The sequence below is a fragment of the Lampetra fluviatilis genome, chromosome 29 (assembly GCF_964198595.1).
Source record: "Lampetra fluviatilis chromosome 29, kcLamFluv1.1, whole genome shotgun sequence".
Classification (NCBI taxonomy): domain Eukaryota; kingdom Metazoa; phylum Chordata; class Hyperoartia; order Petromyzontiformes; family Petromyzontidae; genus Lampetra; species Lampetra fluviatilis.
The window spans coordinates 12,839,749-12,859,598 of record NC_136303.1 but is presented as its reverse complement, the minus strand read 5'-3'; the positions used below and the strand labels follow the sequence as shown (position 1 = coordinate 12,859,598).

General features: G+C 46.4%; 1 protein-coding gene across 19 annotated transcripts in view; it reads right to left on the bottom strand.

Annotated features, from left to right (window-relative positions):
• Nucleotides 1–13,017: 13,017 nt before the first annotated feature.
• Nucleotides 13,018–19,850, bottom strand: part of DYRK1A (dual specificity tyrosine phosphorylation regulated kinase 1A) — a 50,610-nt gene continuing 43,777 nt past the window's right edge. For all 19 annotated transcript variants that reach the window (XM_078870171.1, XM_078870177.1, XM_078870178.1 and 16 more), the window contains 3 exons: nt 18,903–19,212; nt 17,518–17,642; nt 13,018–15,983 (listed from right to left, as the gene is read on the bottom strand). In XM_078870171.1, coding sequence (XP_078726297.1) covers nt 15,177–15,983; nt 17,518–17,642; nt 18,903–19,212 — 1,242 coding nt within the window. In that variant the 3' untranslated portion in view covers nt 13,018–15,176. The remainder of the gene's footprint in view (nt 15,984–17,517; nt 17,643–18,902; nt 19,213–19,850) is intronic.

Here is a 19,850-nt window from a genome sequence, read left to right as displayed (position 1 = left end):
GAGATGACATACAAAGTGCTTGTGATAAAGGTGAAACAGCTCTGAAAATTTCCATCCAAGATCGAGTCCAGTCATCAAAAACAGACTTCTTCTCTCCAATAAAGTCCTTGAAGCTCACTACGTTTGGGGATCAAATGAAGAAATCATCCAAGACAAAAGATGGAAATCAAGTCATTCTAAAAAATGACAGGAGACTCTTTGCACGACTGTTAGTGATAAGTCAATCCCGGTCTGTAAACTTGAAAGAGATTCTGACATATTCACTTGGCAATATCTCATCCCCGCTAGCAAGCACTGATGGTTCATTACCCAAAACAAATAAGGCTGCTCTTCTAGCTTATTTAGAATCAAAGAACAAGGACTGTCATGTGAACAAGACTGTTGGTGATAATGGTGCCCTACTGATAGATGGCATGGCATTGATCAGGAGTCTCAAGAATATACCAGACACATTCGGTGAGCTTGCTGATGATCTTCAATTTATGATTAAGATGGGTAGAAAGTTCATTTGTCCAAGGGTCGATTTTGTCATTGATCGCTACACGGCAGTGAGCATCAAAAATGATGAACGATCAAGACGTGCTGTTGCTGGACAACAATTACTGAAAATATACAGCATCAAGCAGAAGACTCCAAGTCAGTGGACCAAGTTTCTAGCCAGTGGTAAAAATAAAGAAGCCTTGACAGACTTTCTCTTTGAGACATGGAGAACTGTGCCTTTACAAGCAGCTGGAAAAGACATAGCTATCTTTGTGGCACACAGAAATGTATGTCATCAACTCACTCTTAAAGATGGCATTATGTCTGTCAAAGAGGTAGAATCTTTGACTTGTGACCATGAAGAAGCTGACACGAGGCTCCTACTTCATGCAAAACATGCATGGAGTGAACTTTATAATAAGATAATCATCCAGAGTCCTGACACTGATGTTGCTATCATTTCACTTTCAATAATGGCTAAGCTTCCCTCAGCAAAGATGTACTTTCTGACAGGAACAAAAGACAGGCAAAGAATGTTAGATCTCCAGGCTATTGGTTCTGCTTTGGGTTTTTCACTAACAGAGGCACTGATAGGACTACACACATTCACTGGCTGTGACTAAACTAGTTCATTTTATGGGAAAGGAAAAGAGAAACCACTAAATATAGTGTCTGGAAATGCAGAGTATATCAGTGCATTTGTTGCTCTTGGGAGGCAATTTGAAATGGACAGCACCACATTTGTGACCATAGAACGTTTTGTGTGTGAGCTGTATGGAGAAAAGGTATCAGATGTTAATTTGGCCAGATACAATAGGTTCTGTGTCTTCCGAACAGGCATTACCTCCAACAAAAGATGCACTTACAGAGCACTTCAAGCCTGCTAACTACCAAGCTGCAATCCACAGGAGAGCATTGGATCCTTTTATAAATGCTCCCAGTCCAGACGGCTTTGGATGGATTGTCAAGGATGGTGATCTCATCATATCATGGATGACTAAAGATCCAGCTCCTCAACAGATTTTGGGGTCACTCCACTGTGGGTGTAAGTCTGGTACTTGTACAGGTGGAAGGTGCTCATGCCACAAGGCTGGCCTGGCCTGCACTGACCTATGTAAATGTGTTCATTGTGACAATGTGAGATTAACTGAGGATATTGTTTCATGTGAATCTGATAGTGAGGACAGTGATCTTGATATTTAGTGATGTGTATATGATAATACAATTAATATAGGACATATATATTTAATATAAATCAATCAAAATTAAATCTTGTTTACAATAATCATTCCTGTGAATATGCACATGTAGTGCAGTTACTGCTCGTGTATGCGAATTGACAATTCGCCATTAAATGTGTTATTTTGAAAAGTGTTTTTTTATATATTATATTTTAGCTTAATTCTATTTGTTATTAAGATTTTACCTCAAATATTACCTTTGAATTGGAACAACATAATGAAAAGGAATTGGGATGTTAATGCTACAGTAGAAGTTTTCTTGATAATCTTATCATGTTTACTGTGCATAGATAGCAACTTCAGGTATATCACACATTTCAAGCTGGTTTATTTTGTACTTCAAGTGGTAATTCTGCATTTTTGGGTTTATATGATAAACAGGTTTGAAAGTGCAAAATTCCCTATGGTTTCCCTTTTTTCAAAATGGGCACCTTTAGCATCATTTTTCTCAAAAACTGCAAGGTTGTGTGCGGAGAACTTTTTCCTAAGGAATCTATATATTTCTGATGTTAAATATAAAAAAATAGGTAGTGCCCCACTTGGTGGAACGAAACCCTATTTCTAGGCCTCTTTTAGGCTACCGACAGTGGCCTAATACGGCGTACAGCCGTTTCAGTAGGGCAAAATAAATTGTCTGTTTGTGTATATCCGTTGTGATGGGATATTGTAGGAGGAACGTTGAGATTTATAAGGGCAAGGGGTGACCAATAAGGTCTGAATTGGTGTGTAATAAGGTAGGCACTGATTAGGGGTTGACAGCTATGTAAGAGTGAGCCTAATCAGCGGTTCACAATCTATACTCTTAGGTTTTTTCGGTAAAGTCACGTAGGTAAAAAATCTCTTTCACAATCTCTTTAAACTCACGCTGCACTCTCAGTCAACTCTCGTGTTCATGGACCTTGCGTCAAGAGTATAGTTTTCTAAATTCAAGCTACAGTACTGAGCTCTAAGAGTGCTATAAAACGTGAATTTAAAAGAGTTATTTTTTGTAATTGCTTTTTAACGACTACTCTAATTAGTTGTTCAATGGCAGGTAAACAAAGAATACGGTATCCTGTGAAAACCACGGCAGTATCTTTAACGTCCCAGAGTTGGAATGATCCACCGCTTTCGACGGGGAACTGGTCAACGAAACGTGCCACCAAAACGTCGACCTCTTTGACTTCCTCATACGGAGGGAGAGGGCGAGGGTGGAGCCTTAAGGGACACTGCAGCCCTGGAGTGTCGGAGCGGAGAGCAGAGGCCCGCCCCGGAGTGGGGACACGGAGATGGAGCCGAGTGAGAGGGGGAGAGCGAAACGAGGAGAGGAACACGGAGACGCACGCTCAGGGTTGGGGGTTGAGCGGCGTTGGGGCATCCGACGGTGTCTGGGCGGGTGGGCATGCATGTTGAGCTTCTTTCGCACCGTACTTAGCCAACCGTGCTAATCGTAGGTGCACGGGCATCGAAGCCCGTGCTATGCGAGACACCCTGATCACCACACCGTGCGTGCACACACACAGTTAATATCGATTCGCGTTCACACACCCAACACAAATGGAATAATCACCGTTCACCACGAAGTGGCAGTTACGTCACCAGGGTGCTTGTGCCAGGATAGGTGCACTTTGAGGTTATGTGAAGTGTCGAAGCCCCGCTGGCAAGTCACAGAACAGACCCAGCAGGTGCCATGGGTTGACTGACTGAGATGACTGCCAGATGCACCAACTGTGCTACCCATTGTGCCAACTCTCTTTGCTTTAGCCGCCCAGCGCTCCGCTTGTTGTGAGCGTCGCTCCTCCGCCCTCCGTTGTTGCTGGAGGGCGACTGCCTCCAATTGCCCAGTAGCGTCCTTCACGAGCCTCGTCCACAGAGGCCGATCTTGACACCGCTGGTACCAGTCTTCAGCAAGTCCACTGAACTCCACATCCTCCCGTACAGCATCAGTCCATCTCTTCTCCGGCCCGTATCGTGCCCATTTATCCCCCTCTATCTGGCCAAACAGAAGTTGCTTGGACATGCGGTGGCTGGGTATGCAGGCTACATGACACAGCCAACGCAGCCTTGTCTGCTGGAGCTGTGCCCAGCTCTTTCAAGGATCTGGGAACTCCTCACACATTATGAGACCTCCTTTGCCGGTAGCAAAATATAGTAATAGGTTTTTACCCTTTTATCTGGCAACAAAACTGACACCTTTATACAAGGGGTCATGTTTGCAATAACCGCAACACTTGCAGTCAAAATACAAACAAAAAGAGACAACTCTGATAATGATATGGACTGTCCTTGAAATTGATTGGTCCACACCCGAGACGGCTTTTCTTAGAGCCTAGTCTCACATGGTGTTGGACCAGAAGACGCCAAAAGGCACACAACTCAAAAACAGCATCAGAGTATTGAGAGCTCGGGGTAAGCATTTACATTGAGACCTCCTTTGCCAGTAGCAAGATATAGTAATAGGTTTTAACTCTTTTATCTGGCAACAAAACTGACACCTTTTCAAGGGGTCATGTTTGCAATAACCACAACACTTGCAGTCAAAATGCAAACAGCGTTCGAAGAAGACGCGCATATCACCGGCATGTGTGTGGTATGCGTGCTCCAGCCGGGGCCGTGCCTTGAGCAGGCCCCTGAACACTGGAAGCAAAGAGCAGCCGTCGGTGTCACCTTCCAGCATCTTTTTCCTCGTTCTGTACACCGCCATCTTCGCCTGAGCACAGGCGAAGTTGGCGAGGTCATGGCGCTTGTTAGCCAGGTAAGGCACCCCATATATGAAGCTGCTGTTGTAGAAGGGCACCTCCAGTTTCCTGAAGATGTTGTTGGGGCCGCTGGTCTTCGAGGTCCCTCCTTGCTTCGTGCCGATGGCTGTGGCTCCACCGTTTGTCGACCCCTCGCTACTCTGCGACCAGCTGCTGCCGTCGCTCGGCTCATCGCCCGACGGCTCCCCTCCCTGGTCCGCCCCTCCGTGAGCTCGTGTGAGAGGCATAGCTCGCCGCCCGCTCTCGTTCACCTGTAAACGCTGCGTTGTCTCTCCACCAATCACGCCCTCTAAACGGGGGTCAGGGGTCGGAGGGCGAATGACGCCGCCCTCACACTGCACGAGTCCCTGCGGCGATAGACGGAGCGGGTACCTGTGGACGCACCGACCCCTCCCCCCACGCTACGAGCGCACACACCTGCACACACGCGACACCCACTCTTGCGCCGCTCTGCGCAGCACTCCCACGTGGCGAGCCGCTGTATACACAGCACCACACGCGTTCACACTTCTCAGCGAGATCACACGAGGCCACGATCAGCTATTAATGATTTATTGTCTGCTACCTGGGACTTGTTGTTGAGTCAGTCTGAATCGACGAGGCTGGCCCACGCTGATACCTTTATGCCTATTCCCGATTTATCTGCTTATGATCCTAATTCACCTTCTTACTCACAGTTAGGTGCCCATGGCGGTCCGTTGATCCCGTACTCGCAGCGTACCTCGATGCATCTGTTGTATCCTAAGCCTTCTTCCAAACTTGATATTTTTATATATTATCTTTTTACTTGATATATAATGAATGAAACACCCCAAAGCGCAGCAAACTGCAAAACACCAGGTGTTGTTAAGTAATGAACTGGAGGAGGGCTAGGATGACAGAATTTGCAACCTTGCCTCAAGGAAAGATAAATCCAGGGTGAGTGGTCAAACGAAGTGGGTCAGCTCAAGGTTGGGTACACAGGGGAGGGAGCTGATTAACAACCCTTCCCGGCTGAACGTGAGGGGGCCTTTGACCTGAAATTAAGAATAACACTCCCAGAGCAGAAGGTTGGATGGCCACAGTGAGACGAATAAGAGCGTTGTATATCAAGGATGCAGACTCAGCTGAATAACAAGGCTGCGGAGGTCACCAGAAGTTCGCGTTCGCCTAGTTAAGACGAAAAGCTCAATTATTCTGTATTGCTATTAAAGTAACGTTAAAGTCAGAATTTAACAACAGGGTAGGCTAAAGTTATTGATATTCACACCCACTCCAATTAAACCAGGCCACAAGTTACGCCTACTGAACCATCACCATCATTAAGTCAATATGAAATGTTATTTCCATACTTTAATATACAACTCGACCCAAAGCATATGACAATCAGAACCTTCCTAAGTCAAAATTGAATCGCACCCAGACAGGAGCGAATAGTCGATATAAGGTTGAAGAGGGAAGGAAATTAAGAGCACGGCGAACTGCAAACGTAAGCAAAAAAGCCGGGAACACACCAACCCAGCGACCCACCAGCCCAGCAACAGCGAGTCGGGCTTCGACAGGCCATAAAAGTAGAAATAATAACTCCCGGGGTCAGGGGACATCAGAAGAAGCAAGCAGACAAAAACCAGAACTGACTCCAAGGTTCAACCGCCCTCACCTACAAGGAGTGACGGAAATTAATGAGGCCTTGAGTTAACGGCGTCAGCTGGACAGCAACAACAACGGCGAGCAGAGACAGAGTGAGGCAAAGACTGCGAGGCTATGAAATGCAACTTCATGTCAGTAAAGCCGACCAACAAGTTAAGTTAAAGACATCACAATACATAATATCGTACATAACATCAATGTTAACGCTATTCACCGTAAACTATATTCCGCTTATATAACCATGCAGACACCAAGGAATACGAATTCCTAGGATCAAGAAACTTACCCCTTAACCTAAGATATCGGGAATAAATTAATAATGATAAGCCTATGCATGAAAAGACAAAAGTAAAACTTATGAAAAGCCAGGATAGCGGGATAAATCACCACCAGGTCGAAATAAAATACATAATAAAAGAGCGATGTTAAACCCAGGGTCGGAGAGAAAGGGAGATCCCGGCCGTCTTTGTATCCCCGCAGCGCGGGATGGGAGTGTGTATGTGCTCGGGGAGGCACCTCCACTTGGGTCAAGCACCACGATGGGAAACGACACACCTTAGGTTACATACAGAATCATAACTGGGAAATGGTAAGGGACAAATGTTAATTTAAAACTTTTTAACCATGTCTTTGTGTGCTGTGAGGGTCGGAGGGAGTGTGCCCCTCCCTCCAGGTCGTGCAACACGGACAGAGGCGCCTGTGAGACGATTTGTAACGTCTGTGTTTTGGTTCATGAAGAAGGCCAGACAAGAGATAATATTGCACCCAGACAGAGACGACTTCGAGGCAATTTATAACATCTGATTGTTTGCTCATGGATTTTATGGAGGGAGTATGACAACGGAATATACCGTGGGTGATGCACACAAGGACACGGACGTACGGACACACACATGGACACACCTACCTACGGACAGATCCTGACACAGCAAAAATCGAAAGAAACCCCGCCTTGTGGGCAGGACCCAAAGGGATTTTTCGGCATAAAAGAAAGGACCCTGAGCATTGGAAACCAGTTCGACCAGGAGTGTCAACTCATCAGCCGAGTTCGACCAGTGGGTCGGCTCAGGAGTTCGACCAGCGGGTCGACTCAGGAGCGAGCTGCGACCAGTGGGTCGGCTCGACTCATCTTCAGCTCGACCGAGCGGGTCGACTCAGGAGCGAGCTGCGACCAACGGGTCGGCTCGACTCTTCAGCGTCTGGGACTCAGCCGAGTTCAGCCGGCTCTCGTGGCTCGACTCAAGCGGCTCCCCATCTCCTCTGCAGGCGGGCAAGACCCGCTTGACAGCTCAACTCGGCCTGCGTGGGCCAACCTCTGCCGAGTCGGAGGTCTCTGCAGCTGAAGGTCGCGGTTTGGCGACGAGGCGACGACCCAGCACTGCGCGCTGCGAGCGAGCTGTGGGCGCCACCTACCGACCGGGTTCCGAACTACGACAGCGTATCAACAGGCATCCAACCAATTCACCACGGTGACAGAGGAGCGACTAATACGTATGACGCGCACCGCCCCCTCACCACACGACCACCAGGCGTCTGTTTGACATAAAGAACCGACTCCGAACATTGACTATTCAAGACCACTCTTACCACTCGAACACACTCGAACCCATAAGCCATCCGTGGCTGTGAAGAAAACACTCGAGACCGAGTAATGGCCATCCGTCGTTTATAAGAGTATTCGTAATTTTTATCTTTAATATTTAGTGGGCTGTACTCTTAATCGCATAAATTCCCAACAGATCCATCAATACGAATTGATTCTTGGCACCTCCTTCCGCCGAGCCACGCTCACGTGGGGAGTGGTGGCCCACCAGATCCTTATCAGGTGATCTGGTCCCCAATTAGTAAATTTGATATAAGATAACGATCTTCGGAAAAGGAGCACCGTCGCAGGCCCTTACTCCGAGCCATTCTGTTGTCAGATAACCTGCCGATGTATCTGTTGAGATTGGTGCCTTTAAGAATAATAACTGTTTTGATTGTGTTTTTTTTATCGCCGTATAATCTTTCAAGTATCTTTCAGTCATAATCACCGCACGTACTCGCATCCTCTACAGAATATTCAACTGTCCCGTGACCCAAGGTGCTAACAACGTGATAAGGGTTGCGTATGATCAATAAGGAGGGCGGTACTGCGTGAACAATATTGAGTAATCATTCATTAACGTTAAGGTTTTTCTTAGCATAGTATTTGCATGTTTTAACGACTCTCTCTCTCACTAACAACCATCGCGTTATGCGGGATCCATGTGCCGTTGTCAAAGTGAAATCAGACAATCATTGATGATACTGTATTGATGCCGTGTTGACGTTCCGGGATTGAGAGTTCGCATACTATATCATAGTTGAGGTTGAATTAGTAATAAATTGATTAATACAGAAGTGGTTGTGTGATTCCTTCCTGAAATCTATGCATAAGATCTGCTTCTGCGTTGAGATCTGAACTTGGTGACCTTAATAAACACACTAATACATACTCAGTAAATGTTAAAGCGATAACGGGGTGAACCGGGGACCTAAAGATAAGCGAGAATGAGACGAACCTAGACAACGATGCCGAGTTAATCTAAGTTAATCTTGCATACTTACACCACACCTGCATAACTGCATACGATTAATTGCCTTATTCCGATCGATAACCCACCCTCGTCACCGAGGCGGGGTCTGGTTATCATAACGACTTGCATTATCATAATTACACCCACTCGCATAATTACTACGATTACCTCTCGAATTGGCATAATTAAATGTGCATAATTACATAAATTAATATATTTCCGGATAATTACACATTTGGCCAAATTTTATTTGATTATTATTATTTTCACTGAATATTCATAACCCACATATACAACATAATAATTTCACCCACGCACGCATACAACACATCAAAATTTTCATACCCAACATATACAACACATCGCACGGACGTCCGGGTCGCTGGGCTGGAGAGCGTCTCGTGGCCTGATGCTGGAGCAAGAGAGAGAGATCTCCCGTTTTTGCCCCCTTTTTATCGTCCCTACATCAAAGGGATCCTGCTCCGCCTGTGGTGGTGGCCCCCTCCCAGTTTTTCTTTAACAATGGGCGCGCGCCCGTTAGGGCGCGTGCGGCGGTTCCGGGCGCCTTTGCTATGCTAATCAGATGCGCTGCGTGTTGCGGCGTTTATTCTAGTTATGCTCCTCCATAACAATGGTTATGCGCGGCGCTTATTCTAATTATGCTTCTCCATCACAATGCTTATGCCCCTCTGCCTGCCCCGTCGATACTTGCGTGTGTGGGGTGTGTGGGGTGCGTTTCACCCGCGGTGGCCGAGTGGCCCCTCGCTGCGACCTTGCAATCTTAATGCCGGTCGCAGCGCCGTGAAGTAGCATCGGGGGAGGTCGTCCAATTCCCTGGTCACTGGAAACCGTGAAAGTTATCCCGATAAGGGTTTCTCGGATTAAAACCGGTCGGCCAGGTGACTTCCCCTTGGAGCTCTATGGGGGGGGGGAAATGCGTGCGGGTGTGTTCATGTGAGGTGAGGTGAGGGGAACGCGGGGTTGGCTCCGTCGCTTGGTGGTGGCGAGGTTGTAGCTAGGGCGCCTGTTGAACGGCTTCGTGGCGGCGGCATCACAATGTCCCCCAAAAGGCAAAACATTGGTTTGAGGTGCTGACAGCGTAAGTACTGGTGGGGCAGATCCTCCCTGGCACTGCAGTAAATGCAAGTCTGTTACCCCCAGCGAGATTCGGCTGAGCCACACGGCCGATGGCAACGTGCAGTGTGCCAATCTCCACTGGAGGTCCCCGCAGCGTTTGGCTACGGGAGACTTGTACATTTGTTTCCACTGGGGGGCGACCGCAATGAGGGGAGAGAAATGGTCTCTCCATTTTGTGTCCGGTAGGTCGGCAAGGTCCCGGGAATGCAACGCTTTGACACAGCACGTGTAGAGCGCTTTGTTCGGGGCGCTCTTCAGGGGCACGTTCCTGCAGCCTCGGAGCTTCAGTAGCTTGGCGGAGTCGCTGTGGCCAGGGGGCTGCACTTAGGAGACGCACAACTCCGGGAAGGAGGAGGGGGGGGCGCCACCATCCCCCATCGCCTTCAGCTTCAGGCGCAGCTCCTTCATGGCACGGAGCACGTCCCGCAGCAGCTTCTCCCCGGCGAGTCCCGCGTTGCTGGCGATCTCAGCTGCGGTCTTCCACTTGTGCTGGTGCCCCTGCACGAGGTCTAAGACTATCCGCAGCCCTGTTGATGTGAGGCGTAGAGCCAGGGTCCTCTCTCCTCTGATCCCCTGGAAGAGGCCATTGCAGAACAAGGGCTCGATCAGGAACTGCGCGAGGTCGTAGGGCGCGCGCGTTCTGCTCCACTCGAAGCTCCGCCACGCATTCAAGAGGCTCTGGTGATAACCTGGCAGCCTCGTGTAGTCGACCAGGCTCAGGTCCATCAGGAAGAGCTCCTTCCAGGGTAGCTCCTTCCGGTCGTACACCAGCCGCCTGACGGCCATGAGCCTGAAACTCATGACCCTGGCGGCGACGTCCACCAGACCCTGGCCGCCCTCGCCCACCGGCAGGCAGAGAACGCCCAGCCTGAGCCAGAGCTTTCCATGCCAGACGAAGTGCGCAAGTGAGCGGTTGACTCTGGTGTCAAGCAGGAGGCTGGAGGAACTTGGTCTTGTGCCACAGCACGGACGCTGCCAGGGTGTTAGTGACGAGCACTCGGCCCCTGAAGGACATCTGCGGAACGAGGCGTGTCCATGTTAGTAATTTAGCCTCGATTGTGTCCGGCCAGCTCGGTCCAGTTGTTCAGAGCGACGTATGGTTTCCCCAGGTAAACCCTCAGGTACTTGACTCCGTCGTCCTGCCAACTGACTCCTCCTATAGAGGGCTCCACGTTTCGCAAGCATATAGAAGGGAGGGCACAACTGCGACCGAGAAGGCCCGGAGCATTGTATGGAGCAACAGGCCAGTGAGCTTCCACACAGCCTTACGCAGCTGATGAAAAGATAATACTGCTTGACGAATTCGGAGGTCTGGGCTGCAAAACAGGAAAAAGTCAAAAACACACTGCCCAAGTTCGGAAACTTCTCCACTCTCTCCACAACTGCCTCCTCACTCGTGGGGAGGGGAGCATTTGACGGCATAACCCGTAAAAACAAAGTTTTTCACTATAAATCCTTTATATGCGTGGCGGCTAGAGTCCTCTCGTCCTCTGGCTTTAGATGGCTGCCACCTATGGGTCAGATGATTGCTTGCCACCATTAAGAAATTGGTAATTAAATATAATTTTTTTTCCCTTAAGTATCGTACCCCCGCGTGTGTCAAAGGGAGTTCATGTTTAACAATGTTACATTCCCTGATGTTTTTAAATAGAAACATTTAAATTTAAAGCTTTTACATAAATAATAAAAACATTTCAATTACAAATTAACTCACAGCGGCCTAAAGCCTACAGCTAGGCCTAAAGCCTAGAACTAGGCCTCAAACTCTCCCTTCGTATCGTACCCCCGCGTGTGTGAAAGGGAGTTAATGTTTAACAATGTTACATTCCCTGATGTTTTTAAATAGAAACATTTAAATTTAAAGCTTTTACATTAATAATAATTAAAACATTTTAATTAAAAATTAACTCACAGCGGCCTAAAGCCGACAGCTAGGCCTAAAGCCTAGAACTAGGCCTCAAACTCTCCCTTCGTATTGTCCGATTAGGTGTAGCAACATCGCCCCTTACTGCAAACACTTGACAGGACCCTACAAAAACCTTTAGACTCAGTGAGGCTTTCCTGGCTAAACAAGTGTAATAATACATTGTTTATATTCTTTGGTTATTCGTTCCTACCAGCCCACCCCGCAGGGACCTGTTAGCGTAGAAGTCTGATGTCGGAGCAGTCGCTTAGGGTTCATACCCTAGGTGTGGTGGGCTGGGGGTGCTTGGTGGACATGTGAAAGTTGTATAGCTCATCGGATAAATCCTAAGCAATTAAATATTCGGAGTCTGGCTGCACGGCCATGGCAGGCTCTGCCTGGGGAACGCTTAGCAGGCCCAATTCCCAAGAATCGGGAGGTGCATTGCTCAGAGGTCCGAGGAGCTGAGCCTCTCCTGTGTCGATTTTCCCCACAAGACGTAGATGAGTGGGAGAGTCATATCCAATCAACAATTGAACAAGACCAATGCAAAAACGACCCCGGTCTCCATAACGGCAGACCCGTGCGTGGCTAAGGGCCATCCCACAGGGCATTAGAGAAAAGAGGTTATAAAACAATACAAATATAGACCTTATGAAGCAATTTCAATTTTCAAAACGGCAGCGTTATCAACAGAATTAACGTGAAGTATGCATGGGAACTTTAAGATCAAAGGTGGCTGCTGGTTCACTCACTGTACATTCGGAATATTCGCTCAGACCAGATCGTGACTTGTAGATAGGTTATTTCATGTAACTGTCCACTCCTATCGCCACGCATTTTTAAGTAAGAATGCATTGCAAAAGTGAAGACGTTCCGACTGTGCAATGGGAGACTCAACGCTATTTATCTCCTGGCTTATGGCAGTGGCATAAAATCCACCACTGCATTACAAATGTAATAGCTGCAAATTTGCTTTCAGGGAAATGTGTTCACAGAATATATGTAACACGTTTGATAAAGCACCTCCTGTATCGTACAACTGAATGCAGTAAAATACATCAGCCCGATGCTGAAACAAAGCAGAGAAATATCCATCGATGGATTACAGCCTGTCAAACAGCCAACCATTATTCTGCAGTTCCAGATGGCTCAAGACGCCACCACCTTGTGGTCGGTGTTGGATCACCATACCCTGACTCCAATGCTGTGGGGGTGATTCTTAAGACTACTCCTGGGACTGTGCTTTAGTTTCCCTCCTCCCCCCGACATGTAAATGTCACAAGTGATAGCAGTGTATTAAACATGGAAAAAAATGATTTAACTCTGCATTTGGAGAAATGAATTTAATACTTATAGACATTAATGCATTTTATAATACAGCAGTCTCCAGCACAGAAACCGTTATTCCATAATTTGCCATTTACAGTCATTTAGATAAAAGCACTTAAAGCAACAAATAGTCAGATAGCTTTTTTCACATGCGTGAAGTTATATTTACAGTGCACCACTCCAGTGTTTAGCACTGCTGCTACATCTTACACAATTAACCCTTCCAACATCCACGGCTCTATAACTTCATCAGTTGTAACTGCTCGTAAGCAGCCAACTGTATCACCCAAAGGCCAGAACAATTCTGAAATTGGAGCATCTGAATGTACTTAGAATGAAAAATGGGCAACATTTATTTTGGTTTTTTGTCCCAAAGGTATTTACCGAAGCTAATGAGGCGTTTGACCAAGTACAGAGTGCTGCTACCAATGTGTCATCCTCCGCTACTTAAATCACCGAGTGATCGCTAAAAATCTAAATCCTAAACAATGTGAGCACAAACAAGACAGCTACATGTCTGGTGGAAGGGTTGTAGGGTGGACTGGATTATTTTGTTCCCTAAACATACGGTGTTTTTAGAATTGCATACTAAAGTAAAACGTAGTTGGTTGTTAAACAATTAAAATTGTATAACTGCACTGTATAAAACTGTCACTACTTCCAACTCCGCTATATAAAATTGAAGGGAACAAACTGGTAGTGTGCATGATTTGTAAAGTTCAAGCTTTTGTTACTGTGGGGAAAAAACGAAAAAGGAATTTTGGACCAAATCATACAGAAAGCCAATAAAGCAAACATCGCAAACCTCCTCTGAACCTTCTTTTTCTATTAAAAAGGTTTAAAACAAAGCCATTACTCAAAACTATGCAATTTTATGCTTAAATTGCCAGTTTGGGGATGGGGTGTATTTCAAGCGCCAGATGAAAAAAAGCACCATACAAAAATTCAACAGAAACGCAACCACCAGTAACGGATTAACAAAATCTATACAGAGAAATGAAGCATCAGGCCTGCAGGGTACTTGACTGTAAAAGCAGAAAAAGTAATCAACTATGCAAGTGTGCATATGAGAAATACATTTTTTTTACAATGTGGTTCTAATAGTTCTCTACCTGCCCCCCACCCACCCTCCCACCTAAAACATGACAGCAAAATTCCCTTCACTGGTTGAAGAACTATGCGTGTCGAAATGAAGGAATACTTAGGAGAAACATGGTGCTGGATATTGATGTTGTCTTGTTACCAATGAAACAATCTGTTTGAACGTCGAAGCTCCACAGTTCTCTCCATTAAGTTTTTTTTTACTTTTTAAAATAGCTTTAAAAATACCGCTGTCAACAAAATTAATAAGTTATTAAACACATTCGATTTAGAAAAACTAAGCTGAACGGGATACCAAAAGTCATTTCAAAATACATAAATTGAGGATGAAGGAAAACATGATTGTAGGAAATATGAATCTGTGGATTGGCAGGCTTGCATGCTTCAACTGTATATTCTAGTGTAGTAAAAGGGGAAAATGATTCCCCATCTCCTCGGTATCAGTTGTAAAATGACATTGCAAGAGAATGAAGAAACGTACTGTATATACTGTTCATGGCATTGGTTAGTTCACTATAAAACTGTCCATGATGTCCATCACAGCACAAAAAGGATGTTCTGCTTTGGGTACCACAATTTTGTCAAGGTATACTTTTTTTCTGTAAAGTAGCAAACTCAAGTGACGAGCAATGCTTTACAATAGGAAAGCTGATACAATCAAACAGGTGTGCGCATGTTCACACAAGTGTCGACTGCCAACAATGAAGGAAGGATTTCTACCACATGCAGGAGCAGAACTGAAGGGTCTTTGCACATTTGATTTGTTTAGCCACTCGGACCACCGTATGCTGCATAAGTGTGCCCTCGATCAACATGCCCCTTCAGTGTTCCCTCTGGCCTCCGGCTGGGAGTATGGGGAAGAGAAGCCGTGTTTTCAGGAAGGTGCTAAAACCCGGTCCATACCAACAAACCAGTTCATTATTATGTCCCTGAGACCAAAACTCAAGGTGCTTTTTATTTCATAAGCATTAATTCCCACACGCTGACTTTGGGAATTGCAGCAGAGCCTCTCTTCGTATTCCCATACACCATTCCAAAGCATTCTTCATAATGGTCATCAGGAGCTTGCCACAGGACTTTGCTGAACACACACGCCCATCATGGGGGAGTCTTCCCTGTCAGGGGCTGAGCGCGAGCCCAACGGCCCATCTGCTCCATAGTGAGTTGGCCGTGAGCTGAGCGGTCCATCTGCCCCGTAGTGAGCCGGCCTTGAGCCCAGAGGTCCATCGGACGTGTAGTGAGCAGAGCGGCCCTCTCCTGTGTAGAGTCCTGGTCCTGCAGCAGGGTAGGGGTATCCCAAGGCAGTGGCTGCACTGCTGCTGCTAGTCCCTGTGAGGAAGCCCCCAGCCACTCCTGTGAGTACTGTTCGTGTTCGGAGGCCTGAGGTAAGAGGCAGGCCGAGCGAACCAGCCTGGGTGCAGTCTAACGGGTCCGGTCCCAGCAGAACATTCGGAGAAGGATCAGACACCTGCTGCCTGAAGGCCCGGTGCCTGGCATTGCTCTGCGATGCTTGGTGAGCGATTGGCTGTCCTGTAGGTTGGAAATTTGAATGTCCTGGCTGAGTGTTGGACTGTATTACTAACTGGCTGTGCGAGTAGGATGGCTGTGGATTGGAGTGAGGATTGTTCAGATGAGCCGGTGGATTGTTCGTATGCAATGCGGAGTTGTTTGCATGAGTAAAATGCCCTGTTTGGCGAGACGTATGGCCGTGGGAGTGGTGGTGCTGGGAACGGTGGTGGCCATGAGAATGAGCGGCCTGCTGAGACACGAGGTGATTGTAGTTTGTTGTGCCGCTTTCCGGAGACAACATTGTCTGTGTGGATGAATCCCCTGTGGTCCACGCCATGTGGGACTGGTGATACGCCTGCAAATAGACCCATACGGAACATTCAGTTAAACGATTCTGCATAACCGTTACATCATAACTTACATTGTAATAAACGAAATAAAAAAACCTCTCAACCATGAAAGGTTTTTTTGGGTTAGATCGCGTAAATATGCGTCGTTAACACCCGCCACCACCCGACACCGCCAACTATTAAGGGTTGTCACGTAAACAGAACATGCCAATTCGTCACTAGTACAGCACACCGGTGTGTTGGAGAACCAAGCCAAAACATTTCCAACCTGAGTACGACGTTCCGCCAGTAATTACAACTAGCTTCATCAGGCGACAGCCAGATTGTAAATGTTGTAGCTTGGCTCCCCAACACACCGGTGTGCTGTACTAGTGACGAATTGGCATGTTCTGTTTACGTGACAACCCTTACTAATTGGCTGTGTCGGGTGGTGGCGGGATTTAACGACACATTTATATATATTAAGCGATTTAACCCAAATAAACCTCTATTATGGATATTGGTCGCGAAAGCCTACATGTTTAAAACCTCTCAATTCAATTTTTTCAGGACCAAAGTCATTATGAAGACAGTTTATAGGAAGTCATTTGTCAAGTATATTATACAATGCATGGTTCAAAGTCAAATCAGCCATGATCTATTCATTGCTGGATGAAGACCTCCCCCACACCATCCCCATTTCACGATCTTGCAATGCAACAATATAGTTCCTGTACATAAGCAACTTTCATCACTCCAGCTCGGACAGACATCCTCTTGGGTGTATTCCCTCCTTTGGATGCATCTTTGGTAGTCTCATCCAAGCCCACGAATTTTTCCGAAGTCAATGTTGTCTCTAACTTGTGATCCATATGTACCACTTTCTGCCTCTCGGTGCAATTCGAAGCGTGCACCTCTACATGCTTCTTTGTGCATTTTTTATATTTTGCTCCATTTTCGGTGCCAATGTTCATGCGGCTAATCCATGTCACAGCAGAAAATATTAAATGATTAAAAACGTTCTTCTTTAGCTACCACCAACCCTCGGTTGTATTGTTTTATGGAAAATGGAGCATTGATGCAAGTGTAGTGACGTAGCGCTGACTGTTGAATAGCAGCAGCAACTGCAGGTGGGCACTGAGTGCACACGCCGCTGAGCATATACGCAGGTGTGCCGGCAGGGCGGAGGAACTGGAGCAAGGGTCATGAGAGACCTCGTGTGGAAGCCCCTGGAACCCTCGACGGTTCGAGAAGGGAGGCGTGGCTAGGGTGGAGCCAAGCTGCGCCGAGGGGAATATAAGCAGTGGAGATCGAGAGCTGGGCTGCCGGTTCTGGGATTGGACCCATCTCATCGTCGCAACGTGGAAAGGGTCGTGTCTGGGACGGGGCGCGCGGCAGCGGGGTCGTGTGAGAGAGAGAGAGGGGGCCCGAGTAGTGGCGTGAAGGCGGCAACAACAATGAATAAAAAGGGCAGAGCAGTGCCTCCTACGACCACTTCGTCTCCGGCTGATTGTGTGCGCCGCACACCACCCGCACGCACAGACGACACTACACAAGTACCTGGGAGTTGTGGGCGTCATATTCCGTCGTGGGGGCCACGTTGTTGTAATGCCTGCTTCCGTTGTGTCGGTGCTGCGCTGGGTCTGATCGAGCCCGGTCACTGTGAGAGGAGCCACTTGACCCACCTGGATAAGAAGTAACAGTTTTATTCATTAAAGCCAGAGAATCTCTGCATGACTTTTAACTGCACAACAATAAATTAATTTACATCATGGGACCTCCTTTGCCAGTACTAAAATATGAGAATAGGTTTTCCACATTTTTCTGGCAACAAAACAGGTGTTAAGATGTTAAAACACCAAACTGAAACCTTTTTACGTGTGCCCATCGGATTCCTCCAGTATAAATATACTGATATCGATTCCTTGCACGCTCAGTGTCAACACACCCTCTCCCCAGCGCCTCTCACATTCTCCCACACCGCTTACATCTGTCTTTCTTGTACATTTCTTTTCCCTCATGTCAAAAAGTCCGACACATTTGTTGTTATTGCTGTACAGTTGTTCTGTCCAGCAATATCTCGTCCAAATACAAGTACACCAAAGAGGCAGTGAAAATGATTATGTAATTGCCATGTCTGTGGTCTGCAACTCGAAATGTGTTGGTCACTCTGAGCCCAAGAATAAACCGTTTGGAGCCCCGAACCACAAGATGCTCCGGTTGCTGACACAGCACCAAATGGCTGCAGTGTTTTGTATTACAGCAAAAATAATCAGGGCTAGGACTGATTTCACGTTGGAAAAGTTAAGCTGTTTAGAATGACATTCATGATTTGTAAGCATAAAAGCTGTGCAGTCTCACATGTGCTTTCCAAAAGTGGAGTGCAACTTTTTCACAATGTACGAGATGTTGTCTTGTGCTGCGGCTGATGCACCACCTTGCCTTCTTGAAATTAATACAAGACTCCTACTAAGAGGAAATTTTTCACATCAACAGTGAGTAACCTGAGGAGTATGACCACAAATAACATTTGATCTGGGAAAGGTATTATTTTAAGACGTAGGCTTTCGTGACCAATTTTATTCATAATAAAAGTTTTTTGGGTTAGATCGCGTAAATATAAATGTGTCGTTAAACCCGTCGCCACCCAACACAGCCAATTAGGAAGGTTTGTCAAGCAAACAAAGCAATTCTTGCTATCGCCTAATGAAGTTGGTTGTAAATCACTTGCAAAACTTCGTACTCAAATTGTAAATGTTGTGGTTTACTCTCCAACACCGGTGTGCTGAAGTAGTAACTAATTGGCATGTTTTGTTTACGTGACAAACCTTTCTAATTGGCTGTGTCAGGTGGTGACGAGTTCAACATCACAATTATATTTACGCGATCTAACAAAAAAAACTTTATTATAAATATTTATTTACTTGTGTTACACGAAGACTTACCAGAACTCGATGAAGAGTTTGAAGTTCCAGTCCCAGTGCCCTGGCTCTGATCAATGGCAGGGCTTGTGGACACACTGTTACTTGTGTTTGTTCCTTCATCAGTGGTTTTTTTAAAGAAGTTGTGTTGCAGGGCATAAAAAGGAGTTATTCGTGTTTTGGGATCGTAGTCCAACATGCGCAGGATCAGATCTTTAAACTTCAGGTAATCAGCAACTGTGTGCCCAGCCTCTCCCATCCTCCGGCCTCCAGGACCACCGCTCTCCACGCCAATGATGTCGTGTAATTTGCGAGACCCAGCTGTCTTGTACTCCTGTGGACACACAAAGAGCAGGATACCCACAAACGAGTCACACTATAACCCGAGATTACAGCGCACGCAGTTTAGACAAGCGTACGATCCCTGTGTATAGTGAAATTTTAACTGGCAAAAATAAACACAATCCCATATCTCTCACAGTGCGCACTTCCCAATGCCTTTCATGAAGGCTTGCCAGATGTGTGAGACGAAGTTGGAATACCTTTTTATACATACATTTTCCCCCTTACGATACTTAGCAACGTACAATTATATATTACCTTAGGGCTTCATCCTAGGATCACTATTGTTTCATGTGAATGTCTTCCCACTCAGCATCCTCAACTTCCAGCATGATTTAGGCTTCCACATGCACGTTAACGATACCCAGATATTTCTTTATAGTCCCACTTTAACAACACAACTTGTGTTTAATTGACCTAAAAATATTATCGGCTCCATGCGCTTGTTAAAAAGTTTAATAAAGATGGAATAAACCTGTATGGATAAATTTTACTGCAGCTTGGAAGTAATAAACGTGGTGCAGTTTGACCCAACACTCTCAATGAGTATTGTGGTGTCCTGTTGTAACTATGTAACATTTCCAGACTGATGTCCTGTTATATTTTAAAAGGTCAGCACTTGATCTATGC